The sequence below is a fragment of the Oryctolagus cuniculus genome, chromosome 17, assembly GCF_964237555.1.
Source record: "Oryctolagus cuniculus chromosome 17, mOryCun1.1, whole genome shotgun sequence".
Lineage (NCBI taxonomy): Eukaryota > Metazoa > Chordata > Mammalia > Lagomorpha > Leporidae > Oryctolagus > Oryctolagus cuniculus.
Window position 1 is genome coordinate 13,303,981 of NC_091448.1, and position 14,163 is coordinate 13,318,143.

The 14,163-nt window shown below is 42.2% G+C and overlaps 1 protein-coding gene across 6 annotated transcripts in view; it reads right to left on the reverse strand.

Annotated features, from left to right (window-relative positions):
- Window positions 1-14,163, reverse strand: part of HELZ (helicase with zinc finger) — a 180,195-nt gene that overhangs the window by 137,289 nt on the left and 28,743 nt on the right. For all 6 annotated transcript variants that reach the window (XM_051825840.2, XM_051825839.2, XM_051825836.2 and 3 more), the window contains one exon: window positions 1,705-1,829. In XM_051825840.2, the coding sequence (XP_051681800.2) occupies window positions 1,705-1,829 (125 nt within the window). The remainder of the gene's footprint in view (window positions 1-1,704; window positions 1,830-14,163) is intronic.

Sequence of the window (14,163 nt, forward strand, 5' to 3'; positions counted from 1 at the left end):
TTCAAAAAAAGAAGTATTATCTTAATAATAAAAAAATCTATTTTATCATCAACTTAGGACTAAACAGTTCTATAATTTTGCTATATCAATAACACTGTTTATTTGTTTTTTAAGATTTATTTATTTATTTGAAAGGCAGAGCCACACAGAGGTAGAGGCAGAGAGAGACAGAGAGATGGAGGTCTTCTATCTGCTGGTTCACTACCCAGATGGCTGCAATGGCCAGAGCTGAGCCCATCCAAAGCTAGGAGCCAGGAGCTTCCTCCAAGTCTCCCATACAGGTGCAGGGGCCCAAGGTCTTGGGCCATCCTCTACTGTTCTCCCAGGCCACAGCAAAGAGTTGGGTCGGAAGTGGAGCAGCCGGGACTCGAACCAGCGTCCATATGGGATGCCGGCACTGCAGGCAACAGCCTCATCAGCTAAGCCACAGTGCTAACCACAACACAGTTAAGTTTTAAAAGACCCATTTATGAATCTTACGAAAACAAAAGACATTGCTAAACTAATTAAACTATTCCTCAATAATTTCTAAGACAATGAATAAAATATCATCTGAGCTGGATCATTATATTACATTCAACAATAAACCAAGTACTTTTTTTAACTTTCTGTTTTTTTTACCCAAACATATTTATCTGCAGTGAAAGCAGATATACTCCAGATTTTCACAACCTACATCAATGCAGAATGAATAAGGGGAACACTATGTGAATTTGGGGGATTCACTCTGCATGGCAAAAGATGTATTTTCTCGTTTTCTCTGTTGCCATTACATTCCAAAAACAGTGCTGGCAAATTCTGTAGAAATTACCAACTGGTGAAAAAAAAAAAAAAAAAGCGTATCTCTTTTCTTCCAGTCTCTATAGATCATCAATTGTAAAGTCTCAAAAAGCAGTCTTTCAATTATCTCAACCAAAATAGAAAAAAAAAAATCTGGAACATTAAATTCTGTACTGTAAAAACTGGATCTCAAAGTCTGAACAGAACTGGATAACTTCATCAGAGTGGTCGTGAATATTGACTTACAGACAAACCGGCTTCAGAAACCAAAGTAATTGGGGCCGGCACTGCGGCGTAGCAGGTAAAGCTACTGCCTGTAGCACCGCCATACCATATGGGCGCCAGTTCGACTGCTGGCTGCTCTTTCAATCCAGCCCCCTGCTAGTGTGCCTGGGAAAGCAGCAGAGGATGGCCCAAGTCCCTGGGATCCTGCACCAACGTGGGAGACCGGAAAGAAGTTCTAGCTTTGAATCAGCTCAGCTCCGGCTGTTGCAGCCATTTGGGGAATAAACCAGCAGATAGAAGACCTCTCTGTAACTCTGACTTTCAAATAAATAAATTAAATCTAGAAACCAAAGTAACTATGACTTAGTTTAGACAGACTTAAACATTTAATAAATGCCTGAATTTAAAAACTCTGTAAGAAGGCTGTATGTACACATGAGCATTTTAAAACCCAAATATATCACCATGTTCTGTTAAATTACTTTGAAGTTCATAAAAGTATCTGCAATTCTTATATACATTCTCTCAAACTACAGGAATCAGGTGACTACACATCAATTTGTTCAAAAGAAATAAGTATCTCAAGACACTCACAGCCTTTGATTTCAGATAGGAAGAATTAACATGAGACACACTAATGCCTGAGGTATCCATTACAATCTGGTTCCAGGCATTCAAAAGTGGAGCTCATCAACATACCAGGGACTCTCCAGTCAGAGACTTGGCGAGGACGGCAGAGACGAGCTGGAGCTTCCCTTTCAGCTGCATGCAACAAAGCATTGCCCGAAAGGCACCTTCTCCCTTGGCCAGTCCTTCTCCCAGCACTGCCGTGAGACAACATGGCATTCAACACAGCGCTCTCGATTGTTAATGTCAACACATTTTCACAAGCATATTAACAGAATAATTTCAAATACTAGAGGAAAGCAGTGGTGTTTCAGTTCTGTCCAACACATGTATGAAGGGATATGAACGTGGCGACAAACATATCAACCCTAATACGGCCTACAACCAGTTACAATCACACCAAAATCACCATGGAGAATTAATCTGAAAGCTCTCTAGTGGAGGTGTGCACTGAGGCAGAGCAGGCTGAGCCACCACTTGGGATGCCAGCATCCCATATCTGAGTGCCTGGGACCAAATTTGGCCTCCACCTTCCATTCCGGCTAAGGCAGCTGGGGGACAGCAGGTGATGGCTCAAGTGCCTGAGTCCCTACCACCCACAAGGGAGACCTGGGTGGAGTTCCTGAATCCTAGCTTCAGCTTGGCCCAGACCTGGCTGTGGTGAGCACGGGGGAATGAACCAGGAGATGAAAGTTCTCTCCTTCTCTCATTCTACCTTTCAAATAATTAAATAAATCTTACAAAAAAAAAAAAAAATTCTCCATTGAATAACATTGTTCAACTTTCTGGGTAAAAGGGGCCTTTTAAATTGCAGATTTATTAACTGAATAAAGTTCCTACATTTTATTCATAAGAACTGCAAATTTCAACATGAGATATTCCTAAACAATTAAGGATTTTTGATTTAAAAAACAGCATGACTAACTAAAAATCCAATTGCCCAGTAACCACAGGAAATGCTATCCAAATTGTTTACAAGTGTTTATGGATTTAATTTAATACAACCACAAAAATCACTCATATCCAACAACACAGAACATACTCATTTTTATGGCATGTCATTTAAGATTTCTCACAGCAACTCCTTTTCTTCACTGCTAACTCCAAAAGTCTGTTTATTCAGACTTTAGCTTTCTTTGCAAGAAAATAATTTGCTCAAAGAAAATATTTTAGAAATTGCAATTTTCCTGATTTCTAAGGCAATATTTAAGTACCATTATAACAAACAAGTACATTTAAAATCCACTGCATCTGTGCGTAATATATTTCTTTTGGTTTTGTTTAATATTGTATTGTATTGTTCAATTTTTATCACACAAATAACATTACAACAGCACTAATAAAATCCTATATAAAAGTTCACCATAATCTCACCACTTGACTAAAAGCTTCAACTTATCCATGTTCTCATTCTGCTGGGATCCCAGCTCCCAAGAACATTCACTATTTTCTATGTTACTGAAGTGTTTATATTAGTAATGTTATTGACTATATAAAGTTCCATCAAGAAGATACATCAATTTATTTTATCATTCCCTTGACCCGGGATTCCAATTTGTATGTACATGCATGGTTTAAACAACATGTATGTATTTCTTTCAATTTTAAATGTTTACTTGTTTATTTTTATTTTGAAAGTCAGAAAGACAAAGTAACACTGAGAGACAGAAGGATCTTCCATTGTTGGTTCATACCCCAAATGCCCAAACAGACCAAGGGCTGGGCCAGGCCAAAGCCAGGAGGAGCTCTATCCGGGTCTCCTACATGGGTGGCAGGGGCCCGAGCACTCCAGCCAGCATCTGCTGTCTCCCAGGATGCATTATCAGGAAGCTGGATCAAAAGCAGAGGAGGGACTGATACTGCCAGTAAAGCTGCCACCTGCAGTGCCGGCATTGCTCATGGGTGCCCCTTTGAGTCCCGGCTGCTCCACTTCTGATCCAGCTCCCAGATAATGTGCCTGGGAAAGCGACATTAAGGGATGGCCCAAGTGCTTGCCCCCTGCACCCACATGGGAGACCCAGAAGTAGCTCCAGGTTCCTGGCTTTAGATCCACCCAGCTCCGGCCTTTACAGCCATTTGGGAAGTGAACCAGCAGATGGACTACCCACCTCTCTCTCTCTCTGCCTCTGCCTCTCTATAACTCTGGCTTTCAAATAAATAAATAAATCTTTAAAAAAAAAAAAAAAAGAACAAGCAGAGGAGCCAGGACTCAAACCAGTACATAAAAAGGATTCAGGCATCTCAAACAGCACTGAAACTTCACTGTAACCCTAACACCTGTCTTAGGATTCCAATTTTAAACTATTAAAAATAATACTGCAGGGGCCAGCGCTGTGGTGCAGTGGGTTAATGCCCTGGCCTGAAGCACTGGCATTCCATATGGACGCCAGTTCAAGACCTGGCTGCTCCACTTCCAATCCAGCTCTCTGCTATGGCCTGGGAAAGCAGTCCTTGGGCCCCTGCACCTGCGTGGGAGACCTGGAAGAAGCTCCTAGCTTCAGATCAGTGCAGCTCCAGCCATTGCAGCCAATTGGGGAGTGAACAAGCAGATAGAAGACGTCTTTCTCTCTTTCTGCCTCTCCTCTCTCTGTGTAACTCTGACTTGCAAATAAATAAATAAATAAATCTTAAAAAAATAATACTGCAACAAACATCTTTATGTAAAACACCCTTCACTGAATCAGATTATTAAATTCAAAGTTGCAAGCCCTCAGTTTCTAAAGTGGTTTTGTTCAATTACTTTTAGTTTGGGCCATTTGACTCTTACTCCACTAACATTACAGATTACTCATCTATTCAACTGTCACTGGATTTCCAAGAAGTGAAAAACCTCAATAAATAGCATGCAAAAGTGCCTTGAGGGGCTGGCATTGTGGTGCAGCAATGCCAGCATCCCATATGGGCGCCAGTTCTGGTCCCAGCTGCTCCAAGTCTGATCCAGCTCCTTGCTAATGTGCCTAGGAAAGCAGAAGATGGCCAGCCCTTGGGTCCCTGCACGCCCATGGTTAGACCCAGATGGAGTTCCTGGCTCTTGGTTCCTGGCTTTGGCCTCACCCAGCCCTACGTCTCTTGCAGTCATTTGGTTAGTGAACCAGTGAATGGAAGATCTCTTTCTTCCTCTCATTCTTTCAAATAAATCTTTAAAAAAAGAAAAATGGGAGCACATAAACAAGACTAGTGTCTGCAAATACTAGCTGATAGAATAAAAAAGGAAGAGAACGATCCAATGTGGGAAGCGAGATACACAGCAGACCCATAGAATGGCAGATGTCCTAAACAGCACTCTGGCCTCAGAATCAGCCCTTAAGGCACACAGATCTGGCTGAAAAGCCCATGAGAGTATTATAGGCATGGAAAGCCAAAACACTCTGGCAAAAAAAAAAAAAAAAAAAAAAAACCACCCTACATGAAAGATCTCTGCGAGTGAGATCCCAGTGAAAAGAACATGTCATCAAAGAAGGAGGTGCCTTTCTCTGAAGGGAGGAGAGAACTTCCACTTTGACTACGACCTTGTCTAAATATGATCAGAGTTGGTGAACTCAAGGGGCTTCCATAGTCTTGGCGACTCATGACAAGGGCCTAGGGTGATTACTGATGTCATAAACAAGAGTGTCAATTTGTTAAGTCAACAACAGGAGTCACTGTGCACTTATTCCTCATGTAGGATCTCTGTCCTTAGTGTGCTGTACATTGAGATTTAATGCTATAACTAGTACTCAAACAGTACTTTTCATTTTGTGTTTCTATGTGGGTGCAAACTGTTGAAATCTTTACTTAATATATGCTAAACTGATCTTCTGTATATAAAGAGAAACGAAAATGAATCTTGATGTGAATGGAAGGGGGGAGGGAGAGGGAAAGGGGAGGATTGTGGGTGGGAGGGAAGTTATGGGGGGGGGGGAGCCATTGTAATCCATAAGCTGTACTTTGGAAATTTATATTCATTAAATAAAAGTTAAAAAAAAAAAAAAGAAGAATGTCTTGAGTATCTTATAAAGTCCGAAGTAAGCCTTCCAACATTACCATTCCTAAACTGTTCAAACACGACCTTGGACACGTCACTTCAGCTCCCTGGCCCTCACAGTGGTCACCTTAAAACAGACACACGTATAAATGTGTCATAGGGATCAAATGAGATAATGCAAGGAAAATTCTATGAGGAAAACAACTGAAGTTCAAGTAAGCTGCATCTGCTAAGCCAATTTCATGCCCTCATTGGGGGGGGGGGGGGGGTCCAAGACTAACTGTGCTCATTGTATGCACAGTCTCCTGAAGGAAGAATATTTCAACCCACAGTGGTGATGTCATATTTAAGGAGTACTGAACCATATCACATTTTACAAACACCTCTCAGAGATCTTGGGCTTTGTACAAGGCATCTGCTGACTTTTATTTTGCAAAGTTTCTTCCACTAGTGTTTGAAATGTCTTGATATTTGTCAAAATGATGTTCCCCTTTTCTCTTTTAGAAAAGCAGCATCGAGAAACTCTCTTCCAACTGATTCCTAAAGGCAATTCTGTTTACGTCTTAGGGGATACCAAATGGAGAACTACAGCAAAGAATAGTCAGTTACTACAGACAGAGGGGCCAGTGCTGTGGCGCAGCGGGTAAAGCCACCACCTGCACTGCCAGCATCCCATATGGGCACCGGTTCGATCCCGGCTGCCCCATTTCCAATCCAGCTCTCTGCTGTGGTCTGGGAAAGCAGTGGGAGATGGCCCAAGTGCTTGGGCCCCTGCACCCACATGGGAGACCTATAAGAAGCTTATGGCTCCTGGCTTTGGATCGGTACAGCTCCAACTATTGCAGTCATCTGGAGAGTGAATCAGTGGATGGGAGACCTCTCTCTCTCTTCACTCCTCTCTCTCTCTCTCTGCCTCTGGCTCTCTTTACTCTGCCTTTCAAAAAAAAAAATTGCAATGCTGTCAATCTGATCCCTTATTAGCTTTACTAGCTTTAAAAAACCTTGAAAGATGTCAAAGTATTAAACTTGTCTTAACTGTAATAATTGAACTTGCCAAAAGAGATGACATTAAAAATACAATCTAATCTTAGTAAGCATAAAAAAAAGTTCCATTCCTTGCACATAAATTCTCTTCCCACCCAGTATCTGAAATTGTACTGTGACCACACAACTCTCTTCACACTGCACTGGTCCTCTGTCCCCTAGGAGTCACAAAGAAGGAAGTCTGCACACCTTCCACTCAGCTGTGTTACTGTGTTGGAGTCTCTGTCCTCCTTCATTTTTAAATTTCGTAGTATTTCCTAATACTTGATATGGGTTTCTTCGGAATGTTTTAATCTAGAAACTGCGTAATACTAAAGAAGTATTCATTCTGGGGCTGGCACTGTGGCACAGTGGGTAAAGCTGCTAACTGCAGTGCTGGCATCCCCTATGGGCACCAGTTCAAGTCCCAGCTGCTCCACTTCCAATCCAGCTCTCTGCTATGGCCTGGAAAAGCATTAAAAGATGGCCCAAGTTCTTGGGCCCCTGCACCTGGGTGGGAGACCAGGAAGAAGCTCCTGGCTCCTGGCTTCGGATTGGCTCAGCTCTGACCGTTGCAGCCATCTGGGGAGTGAACCAGTGATGGAAGACCTCTCTCTCTCTCTCTCTCTCTCTCTCTCTCTGCCTCTAATTCTGCCTCTCTGTAACTCTGCCTTTCAAATAAAAATAAATAAATCTTTTAAAAAAAGTATTCATTCAACTTTTCCAATAAAAAAAATACCCTTTCTTAGGGCTTAATAGCCTCTGGCTAACACAAGGGGAGGAGTAACAATTAAAATGCAATTCCTGGGACTGGCACTGTGGCATAGCAGGTAGAGCTGCTGTCTGCAGTGCCAGCATCCCATATGGGTGCCGGTTCTAGTCCTGGCTGCTCTACTTCCAATCCAGCTCTCTGCTGTGGCCTGGGAAAGCAGGAGAGGATGGCCCAAAGTCCTTGGGCCTCAGTACTGTGTAGAAGACTTGGAGGAAGCTCCTGGCTACTGGCTTTGGATTAGCTCAACCCTGGCTGTTGCAGCAATTTGGGGAGTGAAAAAGCAGATGAAGACCTCTCTCTCTCTCTCTCTGTCTCCACCTCTCAATCTTTAAAAAAAATTTTAAAAAGACTACTGCTTACTTCAACATTTATTCATTCAAAAAATTAATTTGCAACTTTAAACAACAGTCATCAAACTTAACTCACATGTTACATAAACTTCCACTTCTCTGTCCAAAAATTAAGTAAATTTTTAAGTTTTATGCCTATCAAATATAAGACCTTCATTCAAAACAGTTAATAGGTATTATAGAGAAATTTAGAATGAAAATAAGATCCCATTCTATATAGTCTTAAACTTCTACTGGAAAACAAAACTGCAGTGCAGCCACACCGCTCAGCAATGAAAACAAGTGACACACACACAACCACTCGGATGGATCTCAAGGGCATTAAGGGGAGACAAAAAGTCATCTTGAAAGGCGACAAACTGTATGGCTCCCTTTACACAGCAGTCTCAACTGAAGGGCGATTTACGGTTATTAAGGGCTGGGAATGGAGGGAGGAAGGAGGTGGAGAGACTAACAGAAGGCTCAGAGGATCACAGTGCTAGAACAATTCTGTTCCTTGAATGTGGCTGCATTACTCTACACACGAGAAATGACAGAATACTGTACTCGCTGTTAATTTCCTGGTTTTGAAACTGTACAATACTTATGTATGACGACACCATTCAGAGAAAGTGGGTGAAGAGATCTCTCCACTACCTTTCATCTTCCTGTGAATCTACAATTATTTCTAATTAAATAGCTTTAAAAATTTCTGTGGGAGAAATAAAGCTTCTACACATTAAAATACTTTCAAAACAGTTAACGGAACTGGATAGAAAGAACAATGAGTTAGGATGTTACTGGACTGCATCTCTATTTTAAAAGCCTGGGCAACAGAAAAACTAAAGGATGATCTAGGAATATTAAGACTTAAATTCTCAGGGCTGTCGCCGTGGCTTACTTGGTTAATCCTCCACCTGCGGTGCCAGCATCCCATATGGGCGCCGGGTTCTAGTCCCAGTTGCTCCTCTTCCAGTCACAGCTCTCTGCTGTGGCCCGGGAAGGCAGTGGAGGATGGCCCAAGTGCCTGGGCCCCTGCACTTGCATGGGAGACTGGGAGGAAGCACCTGGCTCCTGGCTTCGGATCGGTCCAGTGCCAGCTGTAGGGGCCATTTGGGGAGTGAACCAACGGAAGGAAGACCTTTCTCTCTGTCTCTCTCACTGCTAACTCTATCTGTCAAATTAAAAAAAAAAAAAAAAAAAAAGACTTGAATTCTCACCTCCACTCCACTAATGAGTATCTCAGTGATCCTGAGCCCCAACTTGCCCATTTCTACAATGAAAAAGTAGTTTTTAGAAAGCATTGACGGGGACAGGAATCTACAACACCCTGCAGTTAAATAGCAACAGCTGGGGCTAAGAGCACAACCCTTCACATCAGAAAGACCTCCTTTCAGAACCACAGTGCAGCTCCACTCCGGGCTGGCTCTGTGTTCCAAAGCAAGTTTCGTAACCTGACAAAGGCTGCTTCCTCACTTGTAATACAATGTGATTACCTGAAATAACACATTGCAGAAGACTTGATTCCAAGATAGATTAAACCTGAGTAAATATTGTTTCTTCATTAACTACTTTTCCAAAAACAAAAAACTTAATTATAAAAACTATTTATCAAGGGATGGGTGGGTGTTTAGCCTAGCAGTTAATACATTGCACATTGGAGTGCCTGGGTTTGATTTCCATGTCCAGCTCCTGAATCCAGGTTCCAACCAACGTAGACCCTGGGAGGCAACTTCCAATCCAACTTCCTGCTGATGCACCTGGGAAATCAGCAGATGATGGCCCACGTACTTGGGCCCCTTCACCCATGTGGGAGACCTGATGAGTTCTGGGTTCTTGGCTTCCATCCACTTGGGGAGTAGACCAGCAGATAAAGCACACTTGTGCCCAAGTTCTCTCTCCTCCCTCTGTTATTTTTTCAAGTAAATCAATCTTTAAAAATAAATGTAAGGGGCTGGTGTTGTGGAGCCACTTGCAACACCAGCATCCCATACCATAACACATGTTTGAGTCTTGGTTGGTCCCCTTCCCATCCAGCTCCCTGCTAATGCACCTGGGAAGGCAGCAGAAGACGGTCCAAGTGCTTGGGCCCCTGCCACCTACATGGGAGACCCAGATGGAGTTCCAGGCTCCTTGCTTTGGTCTAGCCCAGCCCTGGCTATTGGAGACATTTGGGGAATGGCAGATGGAAGATCTCTCTATCCTTCCCTCTCTCTCTGTCACCCTGTATTTCAAAAAAATAAATAAATCTTCTAAAATAAATTTTAAAAACAAAAATCTTAGTCCTATGAAAATTTTTCAGATGTGTATGATTAAGCTTTATGTATATATTACATGTAGCATAAAACTTTTTGTTTTTTTTAAAGATTTTATTTATTTGAAAGGTAGACTTACAGAGAGAGGGAGAGATCTTCCATTCACTGATTCACTCCTGAAACAGCCTGCAACAGCCAGGGCTGGGCCAGGCTGAAACCAAGCGCTTCACCCAGGTCTCCCACAATGTACAGGGGCCCAAGAATTGCTTTCCCAGGTGCATTAGCAGAGAGTTAGACTAGAATTGGAGCAGCCAGGACTCAAACAGACACTTCACATTGGATACCAGTGTTGCAGGCAGTAGCGTAACCTGTTATGCCACAACATCACCGCCCCCAACATAAAACTCCTGTAGTTGGTAAGATTTTCTTTTTATTTCACTTTTGCCATTTACCTCATTCATTTTGTTGGTGTAAAAAAAAAAATTTAAGTTTCCCATTATAATATTTCAAAGGCAGAAAAAATTGCATCATGAAAGTTTTCCTGTTATGCCAGATACAATTTATGTTCTGATAATGAAAATGCCTTAACCACCTCACTTACCCTGTGGTCACTGGCTTGGCAACCTTCTTGATCCAGAAAACAAGACTGAACTAGGGACCAAAATACACGAACTCAAAACTTTTTTTTTTTTTTTATTTGACAGGCAGAGTTAGACAGTGAGAGAGAGAGACAGAGAGAAAGGTCTTCCTTCCGTTGGTTCACTCCCCAAATGGCCACCACAGCCGGCATGCTGCACTGATCCAAAGCCAGGAGCCAGGTGCTTCTTTCTGGTCTCTCATGCGGGTACAGGGGCCCAAGCACCTCGGCCATTCTCCACTGCCCTCCGGGCCACAGCAGAGAGCTGGACTGGAAAAGGAGCAACCGGGACTAGAACCGGGCACCCATATGGGATGCCGGCGCCATAGGCGGAGGATTAACCAAGTGAGCCATGGCGCTGGCCCACAAACTTAAATCTCATGTACTTTATTTTCAAGATGCCCATGAGTACTCATCCAGAGCCTGTTTACTCTAATTGAAGTAGAATTGCAACTTCAAATTCTATGACCCTTTGATTAGTTCCTGGTTTAAACAAATCAACCATAAAAACCATTTTCAGGACAACCAGGTAAATCTGATTATGGACTAGGTTTTAGATAAAAATAGAGAATTATTGTCAATTTTATTAGGTTAATGATAATATTGTGATTATGCAGTAATGGCCTTACTTTTAGAGCTGCATACTGAAGTATTTAGGGGTAAATATCATATCTAATTATTTTAAAATATTTTTAAAAGATGAAGTAAATATGGAAAAACTTCATTGTTCAACTTTAGTTTTAAGAATATGAATGCTTATTATACTATTTCCTGTTTTCCTGTATAATTTAAATCTTTCATAATAAAAAAAACTGTTAATGTTTGTTAATTCTATGACAAAGATCTGCAGTCTGAGCTCCTGCCCGCTGCAGGTCAGAAGTGGCACACGGAGAAGAGGAGGAGGGTAATTATAATAAGGCATGCTGAGAATTCCAGGCAATGCAACTGACAGCCTGAAAGTAGGAAAACAAACAGCAACACCACACTGTATACAAAATGTACACACAGGGTGCAGGGGGGTGGGAGAGTGGGGTGGGGGCCTTAAGATAGCAGCTATCCCTGGAAGCATGTCAGCACACAGAAAAGGATAATAATTAACAGAACACTGAGCCTCTCTTTACTACTGACTGCCTAACAATAGCATTTTGTCTCATACAAAAACAGCATTATGAAAATTTAAAAAGAAAATCTACATGTATTAGCAGAACTCAATAACCATAATCTCTACCAATATTCCCAAATGTCTATTTCAAATAAACAACTTTCTGTTTGCTGTTTCTGCATATTTTTTAAAAAATAAGAATTTTCCACGTTCTTCCTAATTACATAAAGGGGAACAAGGAATGCACAGAATTTAACTAGTAACTCCTTTCTAATATTCCAAGCTAGCCAGTTTTTCACTTTTACACACAGCACTGCAACGGACATCACTTTGTGCACAACTTTTTCTTTCTTTTGGATTATTTACTTAGGACAGCATCCCAGAAATGAGATTAGTGGGTCAAAGGGCACGAACACATTGCACATTCCAACATGATCACACTCTCCCAAGACGACAAGAGTATACTCATTTCATTACAACTTTATCTCAGACAACGATGAAACATTTACTTTGGTAATTCAATAGTTGTAAAACAGGACCGAACTTTAAAGTGCTGAGTAAAGCAATTAACAGAAAAAAATGCAACATTTTTCCCCTGTCTTCCTCCACCAACAACATTTACTTTTCTGAACCTTTTGCAAGCTTCTTAACCTTCTGGGATTTTTGTTTGTGCATTTCCAAAATCAGAAGACTGCGTCAACTTCACTAATACTCAGAGAAGCAAAACTTAAAGAAAGGAGACTTGCAAAATTTCAAGACTGTCAGTTTCACTGAGGAAGATGACAGGGAACCAACCAGTATTCTCACACACTTCTGTAGGTGTGTGCAATTCAAACTACTCAGCCATATGCCTTATCATCATGTTTATTACAAGATGGTTTATGACGACAAGCTAGAAAACTATAGCCACCTAAATGCCCACAGCACAGCTCCACCGAGGATCAAAGCAGAGCTAGAGCTACTATGTTAAGCTAGAAAGACAGCTCGGGTACACTGGTATGTAAGAAAGCAAACCACCTCGTGATGATCATATTCTAATTCTTTATTAACAGGATTTTTAAAAATCCCACCTACGTACTGTAAGCATTTGTGCTTACCACTACAGAGAGAGACAGATGCGGAAGACACAGCAAACTAACAATAGTGATTTCTTCAGATAAAGAAAGGCGAAGTCATTCCCGTCTTCGCATTCCTCTATTATCTGACTTCTATCTGGTGATTTTAAGACATTCACAGATAGCAGGGATATTTTTAAGACTGTGCTAGATATCCCTCAGATTCAAATCCATTCCCAAAGCATGCAAGTCTATGAAGCAAGGTTCACAAAGGGGTCACGGAATATTTAATGAATGGTTAAATTATGTTCAATATACCACAGAAATGTGAAATATGGTGTTATGCAATTTGCAAGAAAAATACCTTTTAAAGTATTGACTGACACAAGGCATAGTAGAAAATAACTGACTTATTGAAAACACCTCCGATGCCCTGGCGGCTGGGGAAATGAAACACTACAGGTACACATGCGGAACTGCGGCCGCTTCCACTGAGAGCGTCGGAGTGAACGGGGCACCTCTCCTCCCGCCCGCTCTCCGGTTCACCCGAGCGAAACTGCAGCAGTCACCAAGGAGAGCATTTCTCTACTGCGACCATGCAAAGGGCTAGAATCTGAATCTCAACTTCCTGCCCAAAAGAAAACAGGAAAATCACGACACAGCTTTCTGGCAGACTCTTCTCCGGACGGAAAACCTTCTGACAACAGGAAAAAACATCTTAGGAGGGAGAGGCCCACTTTTTCAAGCCTAACTTTTTTAAAAAAACATTTCATTAAAATACAGGGTACAGGCCAGCGCCATGGCTCACTAGGCTAATCCTCCACCTGCAGCGCCGGCACCCTGGGTTCTAGTCCCAGTCGGGGTGCCTGTTCTCTCCTGGATGCTCCTCTTCCAGTCCAGCTCTCTGCTGTGGCCTGCGAAGGCAGTGGAGGATGGCCCAAGTGCTTGGGCCCTGCACCCGCATGAGAGACCAGGAGGAAGCACCTGGCTCCTGGCTTCGGATCGGCGCAGCATGCCAGCCGTGGCGGCCATTTGGGGGGTGAACCAATGGAGGGAAGACCTCTCTCTCTCACTAACTCTGCCTGTCAAAAAAAAAAAAAAAAAAAAAAAAAAAAATACAGGGTATGTATCAAGAAATGCACTTAAGTACACAAATCAGTGAGTTTTTTCTGGGCATCTGATCACCTTCACAGCGAACACCCAATTTAAGAACAAGGCAATACCAACACCTTGAGGGTCCTCACTACTCGCAGCCTCCAAACCTAACATTTTAATCAACATGTGTTACATTTCTTGAGGTTTGGCTGCTATTGGCTGAAACTACTCAAACTTCGAAAGGACACACCATCAGTGGTCCTAGGCAGTGACAGGAGCCCCCACACTTGTGGGCAGGA